The 23039-nt window shown below is 51.4% G+C and overlaps 11 protein-coding genes across 11 annotated transcripts; 4 read left to right on the top strand and 7 right to left on the bottom strand.

The window, feature by feature from the left end:
- Nucleotides 1-24: 24 nt before the first annotated feature.
- J4E82_002064 (uncharacterized protein) lies at nt 25-1101 on the top strand (the record flags this gene model as incomplete). Its single annotated transcript, XM_051728368.1, has 1 exon — nt 25-1101. The coding sequence occupies one exon, from the start codon at nt 25-27 to the stop codon at nt 1099-1101; it is 1077 nt and encodes a 358-aa protein (XP_051591781.1).
- A 328-nt stretch (nt 1102-1429) lies between these two features.
- Nucleotides 1430-3349, bottom strand: J4E82_002065 (uncharacterized protein; the record flags this gene model as incomplete). The annotated part of the gene is made up of 1 exon (XM_051728369.1): nt 1430-3349. One exon carries the CDS (start codon nt 3347-3349, stop codon nt 1430-1432), a length of 1920 nt encoding a protein of 639 aa, XP_051591782.1.
- A 2196-nt stretch (nt 3350-5545) lies between these two features.
- TIM23 (Mitochondrial import inner membrane translocase subunit tim23) lies at nt 5546-6338 on the bottom strand (the record flags this gene model as incomplete). The annotated part of the gene is made up of 3 exons (XM_051728370.1): nt 5546-5593; nt 5647-6271; nt 6331-6338. The coding sequence occupies 3 exons, from the start codon at nt 6336-6338 to the stop codon at nt 5546-5548; spliced, it is 681 nt and encodes a 226-aa protein (XP_051591783.1).
- A 340-nt stretch (nt 6339-6678) lies between these two features.
- On the top strand, nt 6679-7380 carry PYR1 (Orotidine 5'-phosphate decarboxylase; the record flags this gene model as incomplete). The annotated part of the gene is made up of 1 exon (XM_051728371.1): nt 6679-7380. One exon carries the CDS (start codon nt 6679-6681, stop codon nt 7378-7380), a length of 702 nt encoding a protein of 233 aa, XP_051591784.1.
- A 338-nt stretch (nt 7381-7718) lies between these two features.
- On the bottom strand, nt 7719-8750 carry TIF35 (translation initiation factor eIF3 subunit g; the record flags this gene model as incomplete). Its single annotated transcript, XM_051728372.1, has 3 exons — nt 7719-7768; nt 7819-8603; nt 8734-8750. The coding sequence occupies 3 exons, from the start codon at nt 8748-8750 to the stop codon at nt 7719-7721; spliced, it is 852 nt and encodes a 283-aa protein (XP_051591785.1).
- Nucleotides 8751-9236: 486 nt separating this feature from the next.
- Nucleotides 9237-10182, bottom strand: J4E82_002069 (uncharacterized protein; the record flags this gene model as incomplete). The annotated part of the gene is made up of 3 exons (XM_051728373.1): nt 9237-9564; nt 9613-9979; nt 10035-10182. The coding sequence occupies 3 exons, from the start codon at nt 10180-10182 to the stop codon at nt 9237-9239; spliced, it is 843 nt and encodes a 280-aa protein (XP_051591786.1).
- A 1755-nt stretch (nt 10183-11937) lies between these two features.
- J4E82_002070 (uncharacterized protein) lies at nt 11938-15089 on the bottom strand (the record flags this gene model as incomplete). The annotated part of the gene is made up of 5 exons (XM_051728374.1): nt 11938-14258; nt 14309-14399; nt 14498-14776; nt 14822-14914; nt 14967-15089. The coding sequence occupies 5 exons, from the start codon at nt 15087-15089 to the stop codon at nt 11938-11940; spliced, it is 2907 nt and encodes a 968-aa protein (XP_051591787.1).
- Nucleotides 15090-15476: 387 nt separating this feature from the next.
- On the top strand, nt 15477-15909 carry J4E82_002071 (uncharacterized protein; the record flags this gene model as incomplete). The annotated part of the gene is made up of 4 exons (XM_051728375.1): nt 15477-15492; nt 15540-15557; nt 15610-15716; nt 15766-15909. 4 exons carry the CDS (start codon nt 15477-15479, stop codon nt 15907-15909), a joined length of 285 nt encoding a protein of 94 aa, XP_051591788.1.
- A 129-nt stretch (nt 15910-16038) lies between these two features.
- Nucleotides 16039-16834, bottom strand: J4E82_002072 (uncharacterized protein; the record flags this gene model as incomplete). Its single annotated transcript, XM_051728376.1, has 2 exons — nt 16039-16691; nt 16741-16834. 2 exons carry the CDS (start codon nt 16832-16834, stop codon nt 16039-16041), a joined length of 747 nt encoding a protein of 248 aa, XP_051591789.1.
- Nucleotides 16835-17285: 451 nt separating this feature from the next.
- On the top strand, nt 17286-18205 carry J4E82_002073 (uncharacterized protein; the record flags this gene model as incomplete). Its single annotated transcript, XM_051728377.1, has 4 exons — nt 17286-17417; nt 17473-17587; nt 17638-17816; nt 17903-18205. 4 exons carry the CDS (start codon nt 17286-17288, stop codon nt 18203-18205), a joined length of 729 nt encoding a protein of 242 aa, XP_051591790.1.
- Nucleotides 18206-19367: 1162 nt separating this feature from the next.
- J4E82_002074 (uncharacterized protein) lies at nt 19368-22229 on the bottom strand (the record flags this gene model as incomplete). The annotated part of the gene is made up of 4 exons (XM_051728378.1): nt 19368-20700; nt 20749-21485; nt 21586-21965; nt 22175-22229. 4 exons carry the CDS (start codon nt 22227-22229, stop codon nt 19368-19370), a joined length of 2505 nt encoding a protein of 834 aa, XP_051591791.1.
- Between the last annotated feature and the right edge of the window lie 810 nt (nt 22230-23039).

Here is a 23039-nt window from a genome sequence, read left to right on the forward strand (position 1 = left end):
CTCCTGCTCCTACTCAACATCACTATGTCCATCACCCACGAGCGCGACATCAACGGCCTAGCCACCCTCTCCGTCATTGCCAAAGCAGAACAGTGTCACAGCGAGCTCTCTTTCTGCATCCCAACATCACTCGCATTCGCAAAGCGTTTGACATGGGAGCAAACCCCTTGGATTTCAAATAACCTGAATCGCAGGTCCGTGAACCCGATAGGCGAGGCTGACGCATATCGCATTGCCCAATATCTGGCTTCACATGGTCACAATGTGACACAGAGAAACATCCAGCGTGCGCTGCTTTTTGGAAGCACATACACACCCACCTCAGAAGGAGACAACATGTCAGAAGATATTGGCATGAACCCCCATCTCTTCCTCATCTTTCCAAACGCTTCCACGGTTCCTTACCTCGACAAGCAGTTCCTCAAGATCTGGCACGACGAAATCGTAAAACCGGCGTTCGACCGAGCGTGGAAAGACTCTGGGCTCACACTCGTTCATGGCGTTTCTCTGGACACCCCCACCCGCATTCTACCTCCAACTGGTGTGCGTACGGAGCGCGATGCATATCCAGTGTCCGGTTTTCTTGAGCGCTTGCGCAATGGAAATCCAGGTGCAGTGCGAGACTACTGGCCCGTCTGGAGAGATAGCGAGTGGCACCTCGGGCTTGAGGGAAAGTATACGAATACTCGGACTCGCATCTATCACGAAGCTTGGAGCGCTATAAAAGGCATGCTAAAGGATCATCCGCAGATGTCTTCGTATCAGAATCCGATCTTACTGGCCGTTTCGAGGATGCAGATACATGTTAACACACGGTTGAGCACCAATTATAAGTTCAAGTGCGTAGCGCAGGAGTGGGATCGGCTTGTAGACTCGCGTTTCGTCAAGCCGGCGTCTTTCCAGGTCGTCTTTGAGACGGTCATTGGCACAACGCCAGGGAGTGTTGTGGAGGATAAGCCCGTAGTGACGACTTTCATCGCGGATGAGAAGGGCAAGCAAATCAAAAGACTGGCAGATTGCGAGGAAGATGAAGGCGAGGATGCGCATCGTAGCAAGCGTATGATGATGTCGATTGCCGGTGGCTATATTTCAGACGCATAGGCTCGTTCCGGTGCGTGACCTTGGCCAGATGAGTCGGCCGAGAGATCGAACAGAATGAATAATACAGAAAGCCACAATAAAAGACGAAAGCAGGCTACCTATTTCACACGGTAGTGCCAGAACTTCATAAAAAACTGTCTGAGCTTACATTACAACGCCAATCAATGCAATGTTCCGGCTATGCTACCCAAAAAGCAATAGCGATAGTGACGCATTTCTTCGTCCATGCCGGGTATCATATAAGATGACAATACTAATAGCAGTGTGACCTTACTCATCTCGTTCTTTATTCTCAACTACTGGCTTCAACATCATGCTTAGCCTGTTTTTATCTCGACTTCGGCCGCCTAAAGGGATGCGCCTCCGTATTAAACACCCAGTCGTCTAAGCTGATCATATCTGGTGTACTGAAGATGAGATAAAAATACTTCAGTGTTTCCGCTGTCCAGAAGCTCTCCATCTTGTTCTCGATATTGTCTTCGTGCGTGTATGGTACATCACCTACACCTGGGACAGACTTGTAACCTCGGCCTGGGGCTTTCGATGCTACAAACGTAACGTCTCTGACTTGTCCGTTCGCGTAAGGCGTTCGAGTTGCAGCAACAATGCTAGTGAACATGTCCCATGCGTCGTCCAGATATTGACGGTCACCAGTGATGCGATACATGATGAAGACAGACTCGATGGCTTCGGGTCTGAGCAGGTATCGTTTGTCGCGGATGTTGGTGAAGCCAGGTGGGATCTTGTACTTTTCTACTGCGTCATTGAAATGAGCAACATATTTGCTGCTGTAGTGATGCATTGCACCCACTTCCCAAGCCGTTTGGTTCCAGGGACAAGATTTACGAGAATCGCAGGGCACGATATCGAACGTTTCTGGCATAATACCCGTGGGTGTGGCGGAGTAGGCGTAAATACACCCCTTGGTGAGCTTCGCACCGAGATCCACGTGGTCAGGATCAGAGAAGAGGCGACCTGCTAAGCCAAACATGCCGCCAATGAAGCATGTCAGGTGCTGCATAGTTGGATCTAGCCTGGCATCTTCGCCGTGGGTGAAGACATCCCCACACAGCAGTAGGTCTTCTCCGTGAGCGCTGTCAGGCACCATGGGCCGGAAAAGCATGTACGCGTCAATCATTTCAGCTGAGTCTCGGTACATCTTCTCGTACGCAGGTTCCACGCCGCCGAGCAACGCATGCATCTTGGGGAAGTATTCGTACGTGCTGTCAGCAAGCGCACCGATCGAAAAAAAGCGTGATTGGTTGAATTCTTCTTTCGCGGCGTTCACCATAGTTGGCCACAGACCAGGTAGCCTAGTATTGTCTTGCGCGCGGTCCATCATGATAGTGATCCTCGCGACTGCATCGTAATATTTTGGCTCTGACGTGACCTGGGCAAGACGCGTAAACTCCATGGTCAAGCTTCCAAGACAGGCAAAGCAGATATTGCTCTCGGCAGTAAAGGCCGTCCTTCCTATCGCCTTGGTGTTCTCTACATGCAGCCAGCCAAGAGGTGTGTTGTTGGTTGTGTCAAATGCACGATACAGCATCTCTCCGAGTTGTATCACTTTCTTAAGCAAGATCGGCTTGCCGCTCATGTCGTATGCACTCAACAGCCCACCCAGGTATCTGATGGTCGTCTCGAAGACGCTCACAGTGGTAAGGTTGGTCTTACCGAAGTCAATGGCTGCGACAGCCTCCACGGCCTCATCAAATTCGTCTCTGAGGCCCATGATCCAGAGCGTGTCTAGTGAATCGACCAGAGTGGCACCCCAGCCGCCAAACGACTCTTCACCCTCCGCTGTTACAGGCCGAAGCTCATCTTGTGCCCAAGCAAATTCCCTATAGCTGTCCCAGCTATGCTTGAATTCGTCCCGTACGGCGACTCTGCGTTTCTCTCTCTGTTTTCTTTGCGAACTCGTCTCGGGAAAGTGCTCGGACTGGACTCGAGGGAGTTTGTGCGGAGCGGTCGTCGGTAGCGGTATATAGGATGCGATCTTGTTCACGAAGGGCGCTTCCCGCCAATCATAGGATTGCTCTGATTTGAGGAAGGCGAGACTTGATCCGTCGTGCATGTATGCTTCGTGCTCTCTAAACGGAACGGCGAATACATCGATGGGCTGCGCGTACAACCAGTAATACCCGCCGAAAGCGACAGCCGAAAGAAGCGCATACACCAGGGACCGTTTGTGTTGCTTCGACATAGGCCGGCGATATGGGGTCCCACGGGGGACTTTGATCCTACGCATTGTGAGATGAATGCTGCGACTTATACTCTCCCATGGAGAATACAATTGGAGAAATGATGTCGCAAAAAAGAAGCAAACAGCACCGCCGAGCAGGTGAGGTTGCGAAGTATTCCAACTAAGGTATCATGTAATGTAAAAAGAAAAGATGTTAGTTGTGGTAGTGCTACCAGAGAGTATGTCGTTCATGAAACCGCCATGTCGACGCTCAGGACACCTCTCCAGTGAGGGATGTAACGGCAGTGACCCATCTGCCAAGGCAAGACCCATTGCCGATCAAACAGAAGCTACAGGTCGAATCACTTCCGGTAACCGTAGCGCCAGGAGTCACTATCGCGCGTGTCGGTGAAATATACGAAGGTGCGCACAAGCGACGGTGTACTTTGATTGATTGAGGGACGCGCATGTGTCCAGTTGTTCCGGGGACGCGCTAGGGACGCGCTCGTGCGTGTTGGCTGGGCACTTTGTGAGGCATACACGGAAAACCCTAAACAGACATAGAATTAATATGTCCTCTATTGCAGTCTACGTTAGCTTATAGCAAGAAAATCAGCTAAGCTTAACAGCGTTGTAGTCTTCTATGCTATCGATCTGTGCCAGCAGAGAGGTGTTCAGTTTCTCCCTTGAACAGGGTGCTTGCGTCCGTGGCGCAAGCGCAATACATCAAGCCACCTTTACCAACGCCCTGCTTCTTGAGCCAGTACTTCGACATCGAAATCTGCCTGTGTCTGGCTGGATCGACCATGAAACCATTTGATCCGCAAGCACGCTCAGAAGCGGAGATGATCCGCATGGGAAACCCCTCGGCGAAATTCAGTGTGAACCCTGGAACCGGGGCGGAACAGAGCACACCTGTCTAATCATCTGCTGATCAGTACAAGTTGGATACTGCAAACACCTCCTCATTGTGTGTAGTTGGGAACCCAATCGACTATGCCAATCTCGCTGATCCCGAGACGCTTTGAATCTGAACATGTTCACGCAGCATACCCGCAGTTCCTGGAATAGGTGGCACCATCATACTAAGTACTTGACCACGAGTCTTCGATACACTCCGACCTTTTCTGGAAGATTTTGAATGAGAAGCACGTCGCGTGCGCATATATTACCAATACTCCCGCCCATACGACCCCTACGGATGAGCATTGTCTATCAGGGAAGAGGTGGAAAGAGAGCTCAATGAAGCAATCAAGAATCCTGATTCGAATAAGAAAGAGGAGGCTATCAAATTCGGTAGACTCGGTAGATTCTCGTTGGCCTTGCGTGCTATACGCTGCCTTGACTGACGAATTTACTTCCATGTGCTCTGTAATCGACGATACTGACTGCCATTATCGGGACGAGAACGAGCCAGATTAACGATCCTAAACAGAACTAGCTCTTGGCTTTAGAGGAAGACGACGACAACAGTGAAGATTCCGACGATGTAGACATTTCCAGCTTTGAACATGTGGATAGACAGAAGTTACGATAACAACAAAGAAGAACAAGATAGCGAAGAAGGAAGCGAAGACAGCGAAGACCACGTCGAAAGTGAGTATGGCGTCTCCTTGCCAGATGGAGTAAGCTACGCTGGGATTCCTGGTCTGAAGACGAATTCTAGTATTCTTATTGAAATCACGTACACCCACTAGATCAAGTATCTCACGACCTGAGCGGAGGGTGTATGAAGCCGCTTGTAGGGTGCGACTCTTCTCAAACGTGTACACATGCAGAATGACAAGAAGATTCCCGTTTTCGCAGAGCTCAAGTATTCTGCATGCATATCTCGCCCCTGGAGTTTAATCAAATATATCATTACTTAATCTCCATTCCATTCCATTCCGTCACTTCGTCTTTACATACATACATACACAATACACAGCACACAGCCTAGCCGTTCCGGTCCACCCTAGGGTGAAAGAAACTGAACAACCCGACACCATGAACCTTTTTCTAAAGCCTTCGTAGCACCCGGGTCTTTCTTCCATATGATGAACGCCAGCCTTATTGTACAAGTTGGGCAGAGCCCGCAGAGTGGTGATGAGGAGGTAGAGGAAGATACGCTAAGATCGCACTCGTGTAAATGCTGGACAAACGTCGAACGTAGTAGAAGTTGAGAAAAGATGGCTGCGTGCCTGTTTTTTGGAATAAGGCTCGGTGAGGCAGCATTTTGTGAGAGATCCATTTGCTTGGGGCAATCGCTCCTAGTTTAGGAGTTTAATCGACTGATTTTAGGTCAGGTTCGAAGAAGACTTTTCGTGTTATCTGGTAGGCTGTCAGCTTTTTACTTTGAATGAGCAGATTATGGTGCGACGTACCGCCCATCCTCCTGCTACAGAGGCGCAGATTCCTGAGCTGATAGCCATCTGCCTTGTCCCTCTTGTGCTCTTGAACAGCGCACCGCTCAAAGCGCCCGCCACCACGCTGTTGCTCATATCGTGCTTGCCCCGGTAGTACCCAATAGTGCTGTTCATGCCATTGTACACCATGGCAATCACACCCGCGCTGTTTCCCAAGAAAGGTCCTCGTCGTGTTATCGCGTTGAGCACACCGTTGATTCGCAACCGTGGCGCCATGCTAGGCGGGTTCTTTTGTAGTCCTTCAGCAAGCCCCCATGCTCCTCCAATAGTCAGCGCAGAGAGGTATGATACACCTGTGCCGTAACATAAGTCGTCTGACCAGCCGCGGGAAGGCAAAGCGGATTGTGCGCCAGGCAGGTCGGATAAGACGGAATCTTCTAGTGACAGGTAGTCGAGAGTGTCTTGGTTGAGGCCTGCGAGAGGATGTAGTTGCGAGGGGTCGAGGAGAAATTCTGAAGGATTTTGGATGGCCGTGTTGGGATCGAAGGGTGTGGGCTGGAAAGTGTCTTCTTTCACAAAGTCGGAATTTTGGGGCGAGGCGGATGCCGTGTCCTTGGACTTGCGTCCGGTGAGAGAGTCCCAGCTAGAGTACCAATTAGTATGGCTATGTTTTCGGGTGTACGGATTGGGAACAAGACATACATGCCCATGTCGAGGAGGCTAGGTGGTGATGGCGGAAAGAAATGACCAAGTGTTGCGCCTGATTGCCCACAGCCGAAGTGGTATTCCCCCCAGACGCCCGAAAACCTAAAACAGACAGGCCGAGCTAAAATAAACAAGCAAGTGACGCAGGTGGTGGATGCGCAAGCAGGAGGGGCGTGTGCTGGGGCGTTGGCGGTGATATGTCGCGAGTTGAAAGTTCTGAGCAACACATCAAATCAGTGACGACGCTTCCAGAAGGGTCCGTGCTTCCGAGCTCGGAAAGAAATGTCTGAATATCCTCACCCACTTCCGAACCCAAAAGCATCAACGGTAACAGAAAAATCAACCATGTCGCTACCAGAATTCAAGCAGAATTTCCTCAAGGACTGCGTGTCAGCCGGCGCGCTCAAGTTTGGCACCTTCACACTGAAGTCCAAGCGCATATCACCCTACTTCTTTAATGCGGGACTGTTTCACAGAGCCGACCTGCTACGCTCCATATCCTCAGCGTATGCGCACACTCTCAAGGCACATGGCGAGTCAGACCCTTCGTTCCAGTGGGACATTCTGTTCGGACCAGCGTACAAGGGAATTCCACTTGCAGCAGCATCAGTCGACAAGCTTGCAGACCTTGATCTCGCCAAGTACGGACAGAAGAGCTACAGCTTCAACCGTAAAGAAGCAAAGGACCACGGTGAAGGCGGAAACATTGTCGGTGCAAGTCTGAAGGGAAAGAAGATTGTTATCGTTGATGATGTCATTACCGCTGGTACTGCAATCAGGGAGGCTATTGATATCATCAAGAAGGAAGGTGGAGAGCTGGTCGGCATCATCGTTGCTTTTGACAGGCAAGAGAAGACACCTACTCCCAATGACGAGGATGGGAAGCCAGGACCAAGTGCGATTGGTGAGGTCAGGAAGCAATATGGCATTCCCGTTCTGGCTATCTTGACGCTGGATGATGTTGTTCAGTATTTGAGGAGCTTGGGTGGTGAAGAGGATCTGAAGAGGCTAGATGAGTATCGGGAGAAGTACAAGGCGAGCGATTAGAGCGCCCTAGATGAGTATCCACCAGGTTACGGTTATGGAGTACGGTTGATGGCGAATGCCGGCTGCGAAAACGCCGTCTAGGATGCAATTCAAGCTGCAAGCACTCCAATTTCACAACGTTCCTCCAGCCCCATGAAGCTGTGCCTGATCCTGAGCGTCAAGTGATACGTTCAAACCGAGCACTTTATCATTGATATTCATGAGAAGCAGCCTCGTCTGAAGTCACTAACGATAGCTATCGTCAAGCATGGAAAATCCATGTCATAGATGTCGTAGCCCGTTAAACCGCCCCGAACGCCAAATTGCAACGTCACTGAGCCATCACAAATCCCTTGAGCTTAAGCCTTCTTAGCAAACTCAACACGCAAGATGAGATGACCGAAACCGACTGAAACCTGTTAGCATCGTTCGATATCACAGACTTGTTCTGAAACTTACATCCATCCATCTTCTCACACGCCTTAGCAGCATCCGATCTGTCTGCGTAACTGACAAAGGCAAAGCCCTTCGCACGGCCAGTTTCCCTGTCCTTGGCCAAGAACACTCTCGTGACGTGTCCGTATCTGGAGAACATGTCGCGTAGATCCTGCTCCTCGGCGAATTCAGACACGTTGGTGACACGGAGGGTTGCGCTATCGTCCCGGTCGAACTTGCCGCCCATCTTCTCACCAGCACCAGCACGTCCACGCAGATGCGGGGGAACGTAGCCTCCAGAGCCAGTACCCAGGCTTCCTCCTGCTCCGACGCCGGGCGCGTCATCGGGCATATCTGCGGGCGCGACGTCGCCCTCGGGAGCCATGGTGTCCTTGAAAGGACATTTTGTGGTGAAATGGTCGCCCTGGCAAATACGACACTTGATCTTTGCATTCTTGAGTTCGGCCTTCTTCTTCGCCTCGTCGCCCTTGTCCTCGTTGCTGGCTTTCCAGTTCGATACCGGTCGGAAGGCGATGTTCTCAGCGACGGAGACGGTGTCCGTTTGCGGGCCCGCGGGCTTGCCCTTCTCTTGTCCGAACTTTGCCCATTGCTTTCGCTCAGCCACACGGGGGTTTACAATCTGCTTGACGACCGTCTTCTTGATGCGCCTGGTGGTCTTGTATTTCTTGCCGTCTTCGCCGATGCGGTAGGAGATGACTGTCTCTGTTCCGTCCTTGTTCTTGATGACTTGGTTGGGTGGGAGGGAGGTGAGGGACTCCTCGTCGTCTTCTTCCGCCCAGTCGGTGCGGCTACAGGATTAATGTCAGCTCACCAGATTCTATAGTAGGGCTGGTGTGTATGCGGAAGGCCGTCTTTTGATGGGCCATGGTCCGGGGGCGGCGGGCGCTCATGGGCAGAAATACGTGCGCGTAGACTCACCCTGCAGGTCTTGACATTTTGGCGGTTGTGGTTGCGTGTTGTGAATATTGCCGTCGGTCGTAGTCGGGGGGTCCCTTATGATATAGCAGAAACGAGAAGTGGCGGTAGCCTGTGGGGCAATTCCAAGGTTCAATGTGTGCGCTCCGCCGCCAAGATTTCGCGCTAATAGTTGCGACTCATCACTCCCTCTCGTCACCTGTATAAGCCATGGAATGCACAACAAGATTCGTTGTACAAATAATCTCTGCTGTCACACTTGCGCAGCTTTGCATATTCATCATGACATCAGCTGATAGTTCTATTCCGGTCTCACACAAGATACGCTTATGAGTCACAGTTGGAACTGGGAGCCACCATTAATAGAGCCCTAACCAAGATGAAGACATCGGCGCAGTAACAATAAGGTTGATTGACCAGATCAAGCATCCAAATACAGCTTAGGAATACCCAAAGTCCACCATTTCCCTGACCTCAAACAGCCGATGACTCGAGACCCGATTCTTCTACCCTTCAGAGCCCAGATTCCATTGCACCCTGCCTCTTCCAGGCCCCTGGAACTGCCCAACAGACATCGGCTTAGGTTGCTGGATAATATCGCTGTTGGTCCTCGGGACTGTCTGCACAAAAGCCTTCGGTGGGCTAGTAGCCGTCTGAAACGCTGTATCACTACTGCCTCTAGGAAGCTTGGGCTTTTGGATGTGGTGGTGTGAATAAGGCGTGTTGAAGTCATTGACGAAAGGAGTCTGCGATGGTGCCGAATTCGGGGGTGGTGGAAACTGTGGCGACTGCTGCACCAGCTGCGGTGAACCTTGCGTGTAGTCGATGAGGAGGCTGCTTCTCGTAAGTATGCCGATGCCGATATTGTGAAAAGAGTCTTACTCCTGTGGTTGAGCACTGCCTCTACGACTTGGCTGGACACTGCTTGCTACGCTACTATTTCCACCCGCTATGCTACCAGCTGCACTTCCGAACATTGCTGCATGGTGTGACTGTGGCGTGGCGGGCAACCAGCCACTACTCGTGATGCCCTCGGCATCCATAAGTCGTTGGAGCAGATCTTCGGTGATTACAAGCAAGTGCTCCAAGGCAGCGAGACGCGAGTTCTCCTTTGCAGAGCAACAATGCACGTACGATCTACTCGAAGGATTGTGTTCGACGATGCAAGCTCCAATTTTTCGTGAGGAAGTCGGGGCGAAACTTATCACGTCTAGACAACGATTCGGTCCATATATCGCGAGCGCGTTCGCTACATCAGGTCAGTTATACGGATCCAACAACGCGATGCTAAGGATAGTGCCAACCGAGTACTCTTGTCCGGGTGCTTTCCAAGGAATCTTCCGAGTCCTTGTCCTCCATGCGATGCAGAATTTGGCTCGCCGTTCGTTCTAGCGCCAGGCTCTCGTAACTGCCGCTCTTGCCGTGCTTCATTTCTTTCAGTGTCTCGATCATAGCGGTCAGCCGTCAAGACCCGAGAAAGGGTTGACTTCCTAGACCTGTTCGACTGTCCTGATGAGGATGCGTTGGAGTCGCCGGTATTTGTGCGCCTAAGTGGTCCAAATTTCTCGAATGCTGTCAGTTCTTTGGTGAAGTTTTTGAGAGACGATGTTCGGAGAAGATCTTTCTCTGAGTTTGTGCGACTCAAAGCTGGTGAAGCCCCAGCTGATCTTGATCCGTCAAGCTGACGAGAATCCCTCCGCCGGTGGAGCCGAAGCTGCTGAAGTCGCTCTTCTTGATGTGCTGCTTCCTTCGTACGTTGCTCTTGTCTGGCAAGGTAAACGTCCCGAACGCTACTGTATTTGTCGAGGCGATGGGGATTCTTGCTATGGTATGGATTGAGCTGAGGACCCAGTGCGATCTTCTCCGCAAGTGTTGGTGGGAGAGCCGGCTGCGAGTGTCTTCTTGGTCTAGTAGACGTTTGTGACGCGCTTGAAGTGCTCGACCTAATGGACGTTGGTCTATAACCGGATCCTGTGGAGTTAGCTCTCGCGAGGCCGGGTCGCCCGTATGGGGGATCCAGGATGTTTGTTTCCTGGATGGTTCCTAGCTTTAGGTTCTGCCGATATTGTTCTTGCCAATACCAGGCGGGCGGTGCGCAGATGCCACAGGTGAAGGGGAACGTTGTTACGTTTGCGGATTGACTCTAGTGAAAAGTTGGCGTCAGCTCCTATTCCAGGTCGTATTTCTTTTATTCCGGAGCCAAAGCCATACCTAACGTGCAGTTATCAGCTTCGAAGCCAACAGACTTTAGATGCAGATGCAGGTCTGTCACCGTATGGAGTAGGAACAGGAAGGGCTGTAAGCAGCGCAGTGTCCCGAGTGATGATGAATGTCGAGAAGTATCGTCAACAGCAGTGGGTCAAAGGATAGGATAAAGACAACACTATGGTAGGAGGTAACGGGTATGAGTCGAAGTGTCGGTGCTCAAATAGGATATTGTTTGATAGGCGCAAGGTTGTGTCGGTAAGCGATCAGCGATGAACCTGTATGGAGAATCTTGAGGAAGCTGGTATGGCGTTTGTTGTTTGCTGGGACAGCAGAAGCCCGTTGCTTCCCAATCTGCCATACATCAAGCACTCTTACCACCAAACAAGAAGGAAGTGCGTTCGTCAAATTTGTACTTAAATGAAGTAACGAACGTTATTACAGAGTATGGCAATCACAGATCGTGGCGCTTGCAAATGAGCATGTTCATAAAATAGACCGTGTTATGGTGCCGTCAAGTAAATGTGTTCGCAATGCTCCTTGCGACTAATGGAAGCCTGGAGTATCCAGTGGTCCAGCCGATGTTTCGATCATTCGCTGTTCAAATGTACAGCTTATCTGCTATTTCACAATACTGATATGGTGACTGCAATGAAGCAAGCCAATGATCACCCTGAACACTTACACAAACATGAGAATTGTAAAGTATAGAGATGAACGGTATCTAAGCATTTTGAACAATAACCCGCACTTTGTCCCACCGATGGTATCCTGCCCTTTCATATTCCGATCTTCCATGCAAATGCCCACACACAAACGCTTCAAGTACAATTATGCTATTCGATATACACTACACCACGCACCAAACATACGACTGTCCTACTGGCCTATGGAGGCGCTCAGCTTGCTCATTTGAAGTAGGAGCGCAGAATATCTTAGCTGCTCTTCAGTTTCTGGCGCGTTCACGTTTCGAAACAGAAGCTTTGGTTCGGAATCCAGCATCTAACCAGAGAACCTGAACCGCGAGGCTTCCAGTCTGCCGAGACCTTCACGGGGTGCCACATTGCGCCGGCGATAGCTAGTAGTGAAGTCCTGAAGAATGGTCCTGATCATTCTGACATCGCCAGTTTGGATACGCTGTCGGATATTGTTGAGGAATCGCTCACTCTCTTGAGGCGTGATGCTGCCCTGTGGTAGCATTCCAACGGTACTGGCAACCCATTGAGCGACTTGCTCAGGCATGAGCTCGAAGAGATCAAGGAGTACACCAGAAGAGTCGGCGAAGCAGCCTTCAGGGAAGCTGTACATCATTCCAGTCATGATACGCTGAACTAACTGAACGCCAGCACCAACAACGAGTTGCTTGACGCGGTTTCGCAGTTGCTCGGGGACGTCGTGACGGGTGTTGTCGAAGCTAGATGAGGGCGATGAGTTGCGACCGTAACCGAGCAAATCACGTAGGAAGTGGAGTACTGCGATAATAGGGTCTTCTTTAAGCAGTGTCAGAGAGCTGCAGGCTGCGAGAAGAACAGTGTCCATGAGTGGCGACATGATCGACTCTGAGGGGAAATAGAGTGCCATGTCGGCAGCAAGGCGGAAGTAGTCTTCGATAAGGTCTGGAAGCTCTTCGGGTGGCAGATCGCTCAGTATGCGCAGGAAGGTCTTCGCTTGCTGCTCATAGAACTGGTAAACATCATTCGCCAGACTTGGGTCAACGTCATCTACACCTTGTGAGAATTCCCGTACGATGGATGCAGTCGCCCAAAGGAAGCAGCCCTGCCTCGACTTATCGAAGCCCTCAATCAGCTTGGTTGCAAGATCAGGCAGGAGCGGGCGCATCGCTGTACGGTAGGAGAGCACCATGTATCGCCAGCACCGACATACACGCTCCAGGATAGGTATGCTTGTGTTGAAGTGTGTGATCATATTGGCAAGGGTAGGGAAGATCTCCTGGCAATATTTGACCGCTGGATGTTCCTGTCCAGGCGCAATCTCTGGTCTAACCATCTCGAAGAAAATGGTCAGTAGGTTGATCTTGTCGGCGATGAGCTTTTGGTCCGCCTCGTCCTTTGCTTGTCGCGCAATTTCGATCAAGTGGGCCATGACCGGGTCGAGATACAGCTTGAGTGTTGCCAAAAGCTGTTCGTTGGGTACCTTGGCGACTACTGAAGCAACACCTTCAGTGATCTCCTCTTGGCTGCTGATTGGTAATTTGTTCAGATTCTTTGCGTAGAACTGTTGCAAGGGGCCGACAAAGTTTACCAGCAGGCTTGCGCAGTCGTTGCAGAAGAACTTGAATGATAGCGCAGCGGCTCGAATAACGTCCTTGGTAGAATGGTCGAAGGCGGCCATGATGTAATCCAATTGCAGCTGTAGCGTATCAGGATGTTGTGCGGTCCATTCGGTATATCTTCCGAGGGCCATCACAGCTTGGAATCGCAGCTTGTGATGGTCGGGTATACCCGCGATGAGTGGGATCAGACGAGGCAGCATAATGTTCTCATCTGGAGGTACCATGCGACCCATAGCTCTGACAGCGAACAGGGGCGCTTCCAGTTTTTGCCACTCGGGCACATTGTTCGGACCAGCTTGAGCGCCGTAAGTCTGGACCCATTGCTGCATGAGATCATAGGGCTTTTGAAGACACTCCACGACACCCATAACCTCGCAGCAGTCCTTCAGCACATCGCCCATCTGATGACGGAACTCACGGAACTTTTCTTCCTGATCACGATCGCCTTCGAACAGATCCTTCTCATCACCAGTTTCTGGCTTGGGAAATTCGAGATGGCCGATCATGATGTCCACTAACTTGGAGTAGATGTCCATGCACTGGTTGCGTGCTTCGGCGTACTTGTCGATGGTGAGATACTGCTTCAGGTCGTACCAGAATTTGAAGGTATGAGATATGGCATCCCTCTCCTTGTCGAGCGCTGCCGTGGCGAGTATTGCTTGAACCAGGGCGCGGAAGTCAGTCGGTAGGCGCGCGATGAGAATGACCCACGATTCTCCTGCTTCAGCGAATATCCTGGCGATACCTTTGAATTTCTCAGAGTCTTCCTCTTGCGCCGCTTCAGCGAGCTTGGTCTGGAGGTTGATGACCTGGGGATAGAGAATCATTATCGAGTTGAGAGTCTCGTCGACATCTCTGGTCTCAGCAATAAGGGCGCTCAAGCACTCCACAGCGGCCTCGAATGGATCATCTAGGGACAGGTCTTCGACGATAATCTTGAGCAGAGGGGAGTTGATGATGGCATCCAGAGGTATCTCTCGTATCCAGGACGTGATACAGTTGAGCAACTGCGGGTTCTGAGCGGCAGCGGCTATAGAGGGTCAGTAGGAACGAGCTTGGCAAGGGGAAGTTTGAGCGTACGTGAAGAAGTGCCGTATCGGATGAGGAGTTCCAGGGCTTGTTGGGCGTTGTCGTCGATCAATTCGGTCGTCCTCATAGTCAACTCGTGTTCCTGACCACCACATATTAGACTACAACTCTACTATCATATGTCGACACCTTGGGGAATTGCCGTGGGCTGAAGACGGGGCGCGGCTCGTTCGGACGTACTGTGAGAGCGATCTTGCGTCCGTGTGTGACTTCTTCGGGGAGAACACGGAGAAAGTCCAAGACGCAAGGTAGCGTTGCTGGATCTGAACCGAGGGCGTTGACAACGTCTTTGAGGACATCCTTCCACTCGGTCATCTGTATGGCCAGATTCGCCAGACACACGCATAGCTGCAGACGTATGGGCTTGGGTCCAGCATGGAATATCGCCAGATTCCGCATGATGGACGCTCGGAGCTCTGGAAGCTGTGCGCGAGGCACTTGGTGGAGATCGTATACAATCTGGCACAGTCAGCATGTGTCCACGCTGCAGGAGCAACAACCCACCTTTCCCTTGAGTGTCGTGGCAGCAAAGAGCTTGGCGGCCGCGTCTGCTGAGTTTGCCTCTAGCATAGCCAGTGTGGTTGTCCATGCCTCTTCCTGTGACATATCAGCCCCTCACGCCTCGTGCAAATGTGCCTATGCTACATACCGACTTCTGGAACTGTTCCAAAAACTGATGTGCCTGCTCCTTCTGTGCGCGATCCGCCTGTGACGCCATGGTATTGTGCGCCGCCAGCACAGGGTCGAAGACCTGCTGTCCGTTGGCAGCCATGGTGAGGCAATTCGAGGAGGTAGTGGGGGGAGACGGATGCGGATACTGCTCGGAGCAAGGCGGCGGGGCGAGTGTTATATTGCGCGCATCAACTGACGGGTCAGGCGAGTGTAGACGACGGCAGGTGCAAGCGGTGGGGAGGGGACAAAGGCGGCAGTTGTGGTGGTGGTGGTGAGTTTGTTCGGAGACGGGCAGTTGCGTTCGGTCGCATAGTCAAAGTAGCACGAAGATCCCCACGTTGGTGCCAAGGCGTTTGTGACCGCTCAGGTCGCGCCAGAAATGTTCCTTCCACCACAGCTTCTCCCCCGAGCCTCTCCCCACATTGCGCCCCGACTCGGACCCTACCACTACCAGATACTACCGGAGACTCGCGATTAACCTCTCACAATGACTGGACGTGGTGGTCAGTATTCCTGCCTTGCTGCACAGGCATTAGCTAACTCGTCTTAGGCCGCGGCGGAGGAAAGGGTACGACCACTACCACATGCATGCGACGCGACAGCAGCTAATTGTGTCTTAGTTCTCCTTCCCCCCATCAACTTCATTTTCAAGCTTCTACAGTCACGAGCGACCATCTCGGTATGGTTGTACGAGAACTTGGGTATGCGCATTGAGGGAAAGCTTAGGGTACGACTGCCTAAATATCTCATCGCGACAGCTGCTAACAACTGCGCAGGGTTTTGACGAATTCATGAACCTCGTTATCGACGACGCCATCGAAGTCACTCTCGCCAAGAAAGACGCGCCAGAGGAAAGGCGCAAGGTCGGCCAGATCCTGCTCAAGGGCGACAACATTTCTCTCATCCAGCAGCTCCAATAAGCGTAAAAGCCTATTCACTCTCCGCATAGTCATAGAGACACACTATGGGCACAGCGCATATATCAGGCTTGGAGGGAGATGACGCCGCGTAACACGGACAATCTCGTTTGAAAGGTTCATGGGAGGATATTAAGATCCCACGCGACGGAGCTCGCCATCACCGGTGATCAAAGCGTCCAAACGGAAATCGGAGGAATCCATGGGAACCGACTCGTTTGGCGGCAGGAACTGCTCAGTTAACGAGAGGCCAACTTCAACTTGGTTAGTTAGCCCTCCAAATACACAATGCCAGTAGTTCTTACCGCGAAAAGGCATGCGCGAAACTTGGTGACAACGCGTCAAGAAATAGTCGTAGAAGCCTTTACCGTGACCCAGGCGGCCGAACTGCGAGTCGAAAGCCATACCCGGCATGACGATCAGATCGAGACCAGCACTCACACCTTCGGTCTCCCCATTCGTGATGCCGGTACCGCCAAAGCAATTTGCACGTGATGATATGGAATCTTTGCTTGGGGTGGGAATCCCCCATTTGTCAGATTCCAGTGACTCAAAGTCTTTCATCGACTGTAGCTCTACCATGTCCATGATGGATTTTGGTTGGCCTTGTTTGGGCGCGTCCAAAGTGTACGTGTAGGGAATGAAGACCTTCTTGCCCTCGTCTAGTGCATTGCGCACAATCTCGCTCGTGGATATTTCACCGCCTGGCATAGATAGGTAGACACTTATCGTGCGTGCAGCTTGGTACTCTGGCATGGACAGCAGAGTCTTGGTAGCAGTGGATGCTTTTTAGCATAAGTAGAAGCAGCTGCAACAACAGACACCATGACGTACATTGAGCAGCCGCAACGGCTTCGGGAAGTCCTTTGAGAATGCTCCTAATCCTGTTGCGCAATTCCTTCTTGACAGCTGCTAGTGACGCGGCCATAGCGTCGTTTAATTGCAAGCGTAACGGCGTTCCAGCGAGAGTACCGATGTTCCGGAAGTCGGATCTGGTGCTACAGTGCTGTGGCAAGATGGCAATAGTGAATCGTAGAGGCCGTGTTCTCAACAAACAACAAATCGTCTACAGAACCGTATAGCAAAGCAAGCGATGACGGGAATCGCTAAAAGATCCGCTGCGGGTGCGGGCGATGATGTCGGCCTTGTCCACCGGAAGCCGGTGCTGATCTGCAACTAGCCGCGTGATCCCTGTCGATTCGATCCAAACCAGGAGGCGGCGACACTCAAACATAGCCAAACATCCTCCCCTCAACAACCACCACCGTCCTCCTCACACCAACCTCCTGCCCTCGCGCACCCACGCTCGCTTTCGCACACCACCGACCATCCACACTCGTTCACGCATCCACACCACACCACACCACACCACACCAACCATGTTGTCACGGATAGCAGCGCTGCTGCTCTCAGGAGCCGCCATTCTGGGCGCGCAAGCCCAAACAGCCGCCCTTCCTGCAGAACTCGTCGGCACTTGGACGAGCAAGGCGAACTCAACCATGACCGGACCTGTATGCATCCACATGTCCATGTGCGCTCAGCGACGCGAGACTAACCACCCTCCAGGACTTCTACGACCCCGTAAATGAGAAATTCACCGAGCCCAAGCACACGGGCATCAGCTACTCCTTTACTGCGGATGGGCATTTTGAAGAGGCATACTACCGCGCTGTCGCAAACCGTACGTTAGCAGTAATCGCATCAATGCTGCCTTGCTGACAGCCATCACAGCAACAGATCCCAAATGCCCCAAGGGCATAATCCAATGGCAACACGGAACCTATGAGAAACTCGCAAACGGTTCTCTGGTCCTCAAGCCCATTAAGGTGGACGGCAGACAACTTTACTCCGACCCGTGCTTTTACAAGAACTCCGTCTACACACGATACAACGCGAGCGAACTATTTGATGTACGTTGAAATACCTTTTCTCGCGCTCCCAATCAACCAAACCTCAGGAAATCCATCAAGTCCATCATACTAATTATTCTGTGCAGCATTACGAGTACGTTGCCTCGGACGCCTACCACAAGATCCCGCGCATCACCCTCTACAAATGGGACGGCGCGCCCATGATGCCTCTGTACCTTGCCATGTCCACGCCGAAAATGCTACCCACCACAACCCTCAACCCTCTCGTGACGCAAACCCCTTCAGCCAAGAACTCGAAGCGCGGCGAACTACCTATGAACCACGAAGTGCTGTACAAGAGGACGCCTGGCGCCGCCAGGGCCGAGCAGTGGTGGTGGTTCGGCGTTTTTATGACAGCGGGTGGGAGTGTGCTCTACTACTTCTTCTAGAAGCGCAATGGACACTACGGCATTGAGGAATAGCCGTAGTTGGAGACGCTTGCACAACGCCATCACTGGATAAGGCGTACATCGGAGTTTGGCATATTAAATGGCACGGAGCATTTCTTTCTAATTGGATTCACACGACATGGTTGCTGGGCTGAGAAGAGGCGTTGGTGGCATCCATCAGACACGAGTCCTCAAAAACACCTCATGTTCTCATTAGCTAACGAGCGAGCGGGCGTAATTTGACCTTTGGAGAATCTGTAGACAAATCATCATGTATAGTTCAATACACTTGTTCGAACTCAGACAGATTTCTTGATCAGCGTTGCCTGCTATCGCATGCCCCGAATCTTTCAACAACAACACTGTTATCTCCCCCGCCCGATGGGGCCGACGTGAACAGATGGCCATTATCTGGTACACCGATTACGCTAGCCTTTTATCTGCACGGATTAGAGGATGCCCCAGCAACCAACAGATCTTGCTATCATTCTACATTCTCCAAGCTCTCTAGCTGCCGAAAAAACAAGTACTATCTTCTTGTGTTGATCGCTGCGTTTTGGTAACAATGTAACTGTGCAACAATGCTTCTTTTCAGATGAGGGGGTATCGTATATCGTATAAATCGTGATGCGTTATGCATGATGCTCGCTGGATATGGGAGGCTTTGCTCAAAGCAGTATGTATACAGTTGTTTTGTGGGATCCGTCGCGTAATTGTGACATTGACATTCCGAAGAATCGTATTGGTAAGCGTTTGTTGCGAATGGGTGGTGTTGTTTATCTATTTAGCGTAGGGAAGATGTAGTAAACCGTACAACGAGCGTTCCGAAAGGATTTTCTTATTGCTGCATAGTGTAGGCAATGGACAATGGATTCCTGACTTGCTCACAAGCTAGTGCTTACTCGGGATAAGTGGCGGGAATTAGGTTTTGGTCTTGTCTTCCTCCCCCTCAGAATGTGTTCCGTGTCTGCTTCCACCACCGAAACGATGATGCTGGTGTCTTGCGCTTTGGCTATTTCGAGTCTCGCGGTGCTGGCTCGTTTGATGGGGGACTTTTGTGCAGTTCTTTACGCAGTTCAATGCCCCGTTCCCGTTTCTGTCGTCTCTCCTCAATGTCGATTATCAGCTTCTTCTTTTTCTCTATTTTTCCCTTGTTACCTCCTTACAAACCAAATCTCTCCATCCCAGCTCGGAGATCCTCCTCGGTGCCTAACAAATTCATAGCCCATGGCGGTGGCCGCTTCTTCACCACATATCTTGTCTCTCCGTGTATTTCTTGTACTCTTCCTTGCTCCCTATTCCTTCCATCGGTCTCCTCTTCTTCCATGTCAACGCTGACTGCTTGAACCCGTTTCGTCCTCCTCTTGTACGGCGGCCCTCTTCCCATCTCTGCAGCCTTTTCCCAGGCTGTCTCACACCCTTTTGCGATGATCCCTGCACTAGCCCAACCTGTCCTCTTATCCGTTTCTAATAACCTGGTGATGAGCCACTCACGTTGTCGCGGATCCTGAAATGTAATGCCAGCGAAGAAAAGCGATAAAGTAGATTCTGTCAAGACTGCGCCAAGGAAGGGAGAGAGGTCCGAATCGATGGGCATCTGGAAACCAGCACATATGCGGCCGATGAGCATGCAGTATGGGGCTGTGGCGGATGCGCATACACCAGCCGCCATTTGAGCAGCGGGTGGCATACCCGGGTGAGATCGTAGAAGGATGATCTTGGAGAGGTGGATTATTGTCCATAGAATGGATATGTCGTAGCTTCTATGTAGAATAGCTGGGCCAAAGGGTGTCATGTTTCCTTGTTGACTAGGATATTCTCCTGGCGCTGGTGGGTAGGTGTCTTCTGGCAATGGTGCGAAGGCATCAGTCTGTTCCAAGACACGCACAACTGCAGTATGTGCATTGGTAATACTTTCCCATTCCAAAATAGCCTTCTCATATTCAGCAGGCAGATCACTATGTTGAGGGTGGGGCGCGTTTGGTGTCTGTGGTGAGCGTTCATAATTAGGGTTTTCGTAACTGGAAAGAATAGGTCCTGGTCCTGCTGATGGCGCCATTCCATAGAAGCTGGGCATAGCTGGTGGTCTAGGTGGACCACCCTGGGGTGGGTTTGCAGCCGACATAGACGGCGGTCCAAAACCCGGGGGAGGTTGCGATGGAGCCTGGCCTGTCCAGCCTGGAGGCGGTGGTCCCTTCCATCCTGGTGGTGGGCCTTGCATTTGAGGTGGGGGACCTGTAGAGCTCGTGGGCATCTGCTGCTGACCATGTGAACCGCCTGGGGGCGGTCCCATGTTCCCAAAACCAGGCATACCAGGGCGAGGTCGCCATCCACCGTCAGCTTCTATTTGTCGGAGTTTGCGACTACGGTCCCTAACAGTGAAGTCTGCGATGCGACCTAAAAGAAGGATAATATGGTCATGAGAGCCATAGAGAGCATCGGTTCGGCCAAGCGGGGCTCTTGGAGGGCAATCTGACCATTTACGATAAGGATTACTACTACCTGTCAGTCGCATGTTCTAAAAACCTACCCACGATACTCACATGAGGCGATTGCCACTGACGATGCTTTGATAAGCATCGTGTCTAGCATATGACCAATATATATCCTGTAGTGTCTCGTAGCTTTGCAGATCCAATTTCGCAGGTATCTTAGGCCTTGTGTCGTGCCTTGCGCCGTTATCTTCGAAGACCATTCCGAAATCGTCATAGTTGACACTGTTGCCAACAATCGTGCTCACAAGACTCTGATCTGGCATCAAAGCGCTGTCTTTGAGTCTCTGATCAAACTGCCTCTGATCGATGAGCATCTCAGGGTTTTGGTATGGGAAACTTCGTTCCATGGCAGTCTGAGCCGCTCGCATACGCCTCGCCTCGCGCGTTAGTGATCGGAAGTCGAGTTCAGTGATGAGGCGCTGGGCCCCGATAAGATGTGTACCCCATTTGACATGCTCTGCCGTCCAAACTTCGTAGAACGCCAAAAGCAAGGAGGTGGCTAACGTAAGGGTCGATAAACGTTTCTTAGGATTGCTGAGAGAACGGACGAGTCGTTTCAAGGAGTATGCATAATGTTTGTACGATGGTGTTATGGAGGCGCCTTGCAATCTTGCAATGTGCAAACTCGCGAGCGCTAGCATGGCGTGCAACAATCCCTGATGATTGAGAGCCTTCATAGGCAGTGTGTATGTCCAAAGACCCTGCTGAGCGGGTCGTGTAGAACCTTCGAAGATGAGGGTAGGATTTCGAGGGTTTCGTTCGTACATTGACAACGTTGGTCCGGTCTATCGGAAGTTAGTGGATCGTATGATTGTGAAGGTTTAGGAAGTTACGCGGCATTTGCAATGACAAGACAAGTTATGCAATTGTCTCTGTCACACTTACCACATGAATGTAGTGTGCAAAAACCCTCGCAGTCTTGGGATTGCGTAGAGGACTTGCTGCATATTCTGGTCTATAGTCCGATAGTAATCCATCATATAGAAATGCATCATACCGCCTTATCCCCAGCTCGTTGTAGTTCTCAAAGTGTATGCGACGGATGGTGTCGAATTCTTTGGTCGCAAGTAAAGCCTTCTCGTCCTCCGCGGTCTCCGCATCAAACATGTCTTCGTCTGACTGGACGTCCCAGTAATCGTCATCTTCATTTTCGATTGCGGCTTCGTCGAGAACTTGTGTAGGACTGACGTGGTCGTCACCGCCAAAGCCATCAAGAAGGAGTTGCGGTTGAGGTTGCTGCGCTTGTGATACGGCGTAGGGTTGTTCTGTAGACATAAAAAGTCAGCTAGATGACATATAATTCTACACAGTGATTGAGAGTAGCGTGCTGTTGCAGCTAGAAAGGACTGGGGATAGACCCAGAATTCAGAGGCATGCACAATTTTATGGAGTGACAGTGGACGAGGGCTTAGACACAGAGAAAATAATAGTAATCATTGGGGTATACGAGGTTTTAACTAGACACGAGACATACCGAGGACGGGCTGAGACATATACTTTACATCTGGGGTCATATCATGAATAGGCATCTGAACAGAAGGATAACTTGCATGACTGAAGTCAGCGTGAGAAACTGCTGGGTAGTTAAGATTTCCAATCTGGCTGAAGTTTGCCGGAGGTCCTTGTATAGAGTGCACAGGGGCTTGCGGGTGACTCTCATATCTTTGCACCCCTGGCGGTGCTTCTGTGTAATGGGGGTGTTGGTCGCTTCTAGGGGATACACTGGAATGATCCCGATAAGTACCTTCGGCTTGCTGGCTATCAGATCGATAGGCTTGTGGGTAGATTGGCGGAGGCTGAGGAACTGCGGCCTTGAGGTTGGATTCGTGGTTGTATGGGACCGAGACGGGTGGATATGATGCACTCTGGGTATATTGAAGGGGCGCTTGGTAGGTGCTGTGCGAATCGTGTCTAAATTGTGTTTGTGGACTTGTGTGCATTGTCGGAGGCGGCGGAAAATATGAAGCGGTTGGAGTGTGGTTATGTACTTGGTGGTTTGGCGATTGGAGCGGCTGTTGATGAAGAGGAGACGGCAGCGGCTGCTGATAAGCCTGCTCATGTGGATAGTTGGGGTTCCCTTCAGTGAAACCTTGTTGGGGATCTGAAGGCCCTGGGCCTGAGCTCGGGTCGATGTGTGAGAAGTCGTAGCTGCCATGCATGCGGGGCTGGATCGAACCAAGCATGTTCTCTTGCATAGCGGCAGCAGGCTCAGGCCCGCGATATGATTGGTTGCGTGTCCCTGGAAGCATCGAAGTGTGGTACTGGATAGTGCTGACCACGCCTGGATGATTTGGCCAATCTCCAATTGGGGGTTTGAAGATGACTCTCTGGTTGTAGCC

Source organism: Alternaria postmessia (assembly GCF_024291825.1).
Source record: "Alternaria postmessia strain BMP 2775 chromosome Unknown scaffold_8, whole genome shotgun sequence".
NCBI classification, from domain to species: Eukaryota; Fungi; Ascomycota; class Dothideomycetes; order Pleosporales; family Pleosporaceae; genus Alternaria; species Alternaria postmessia.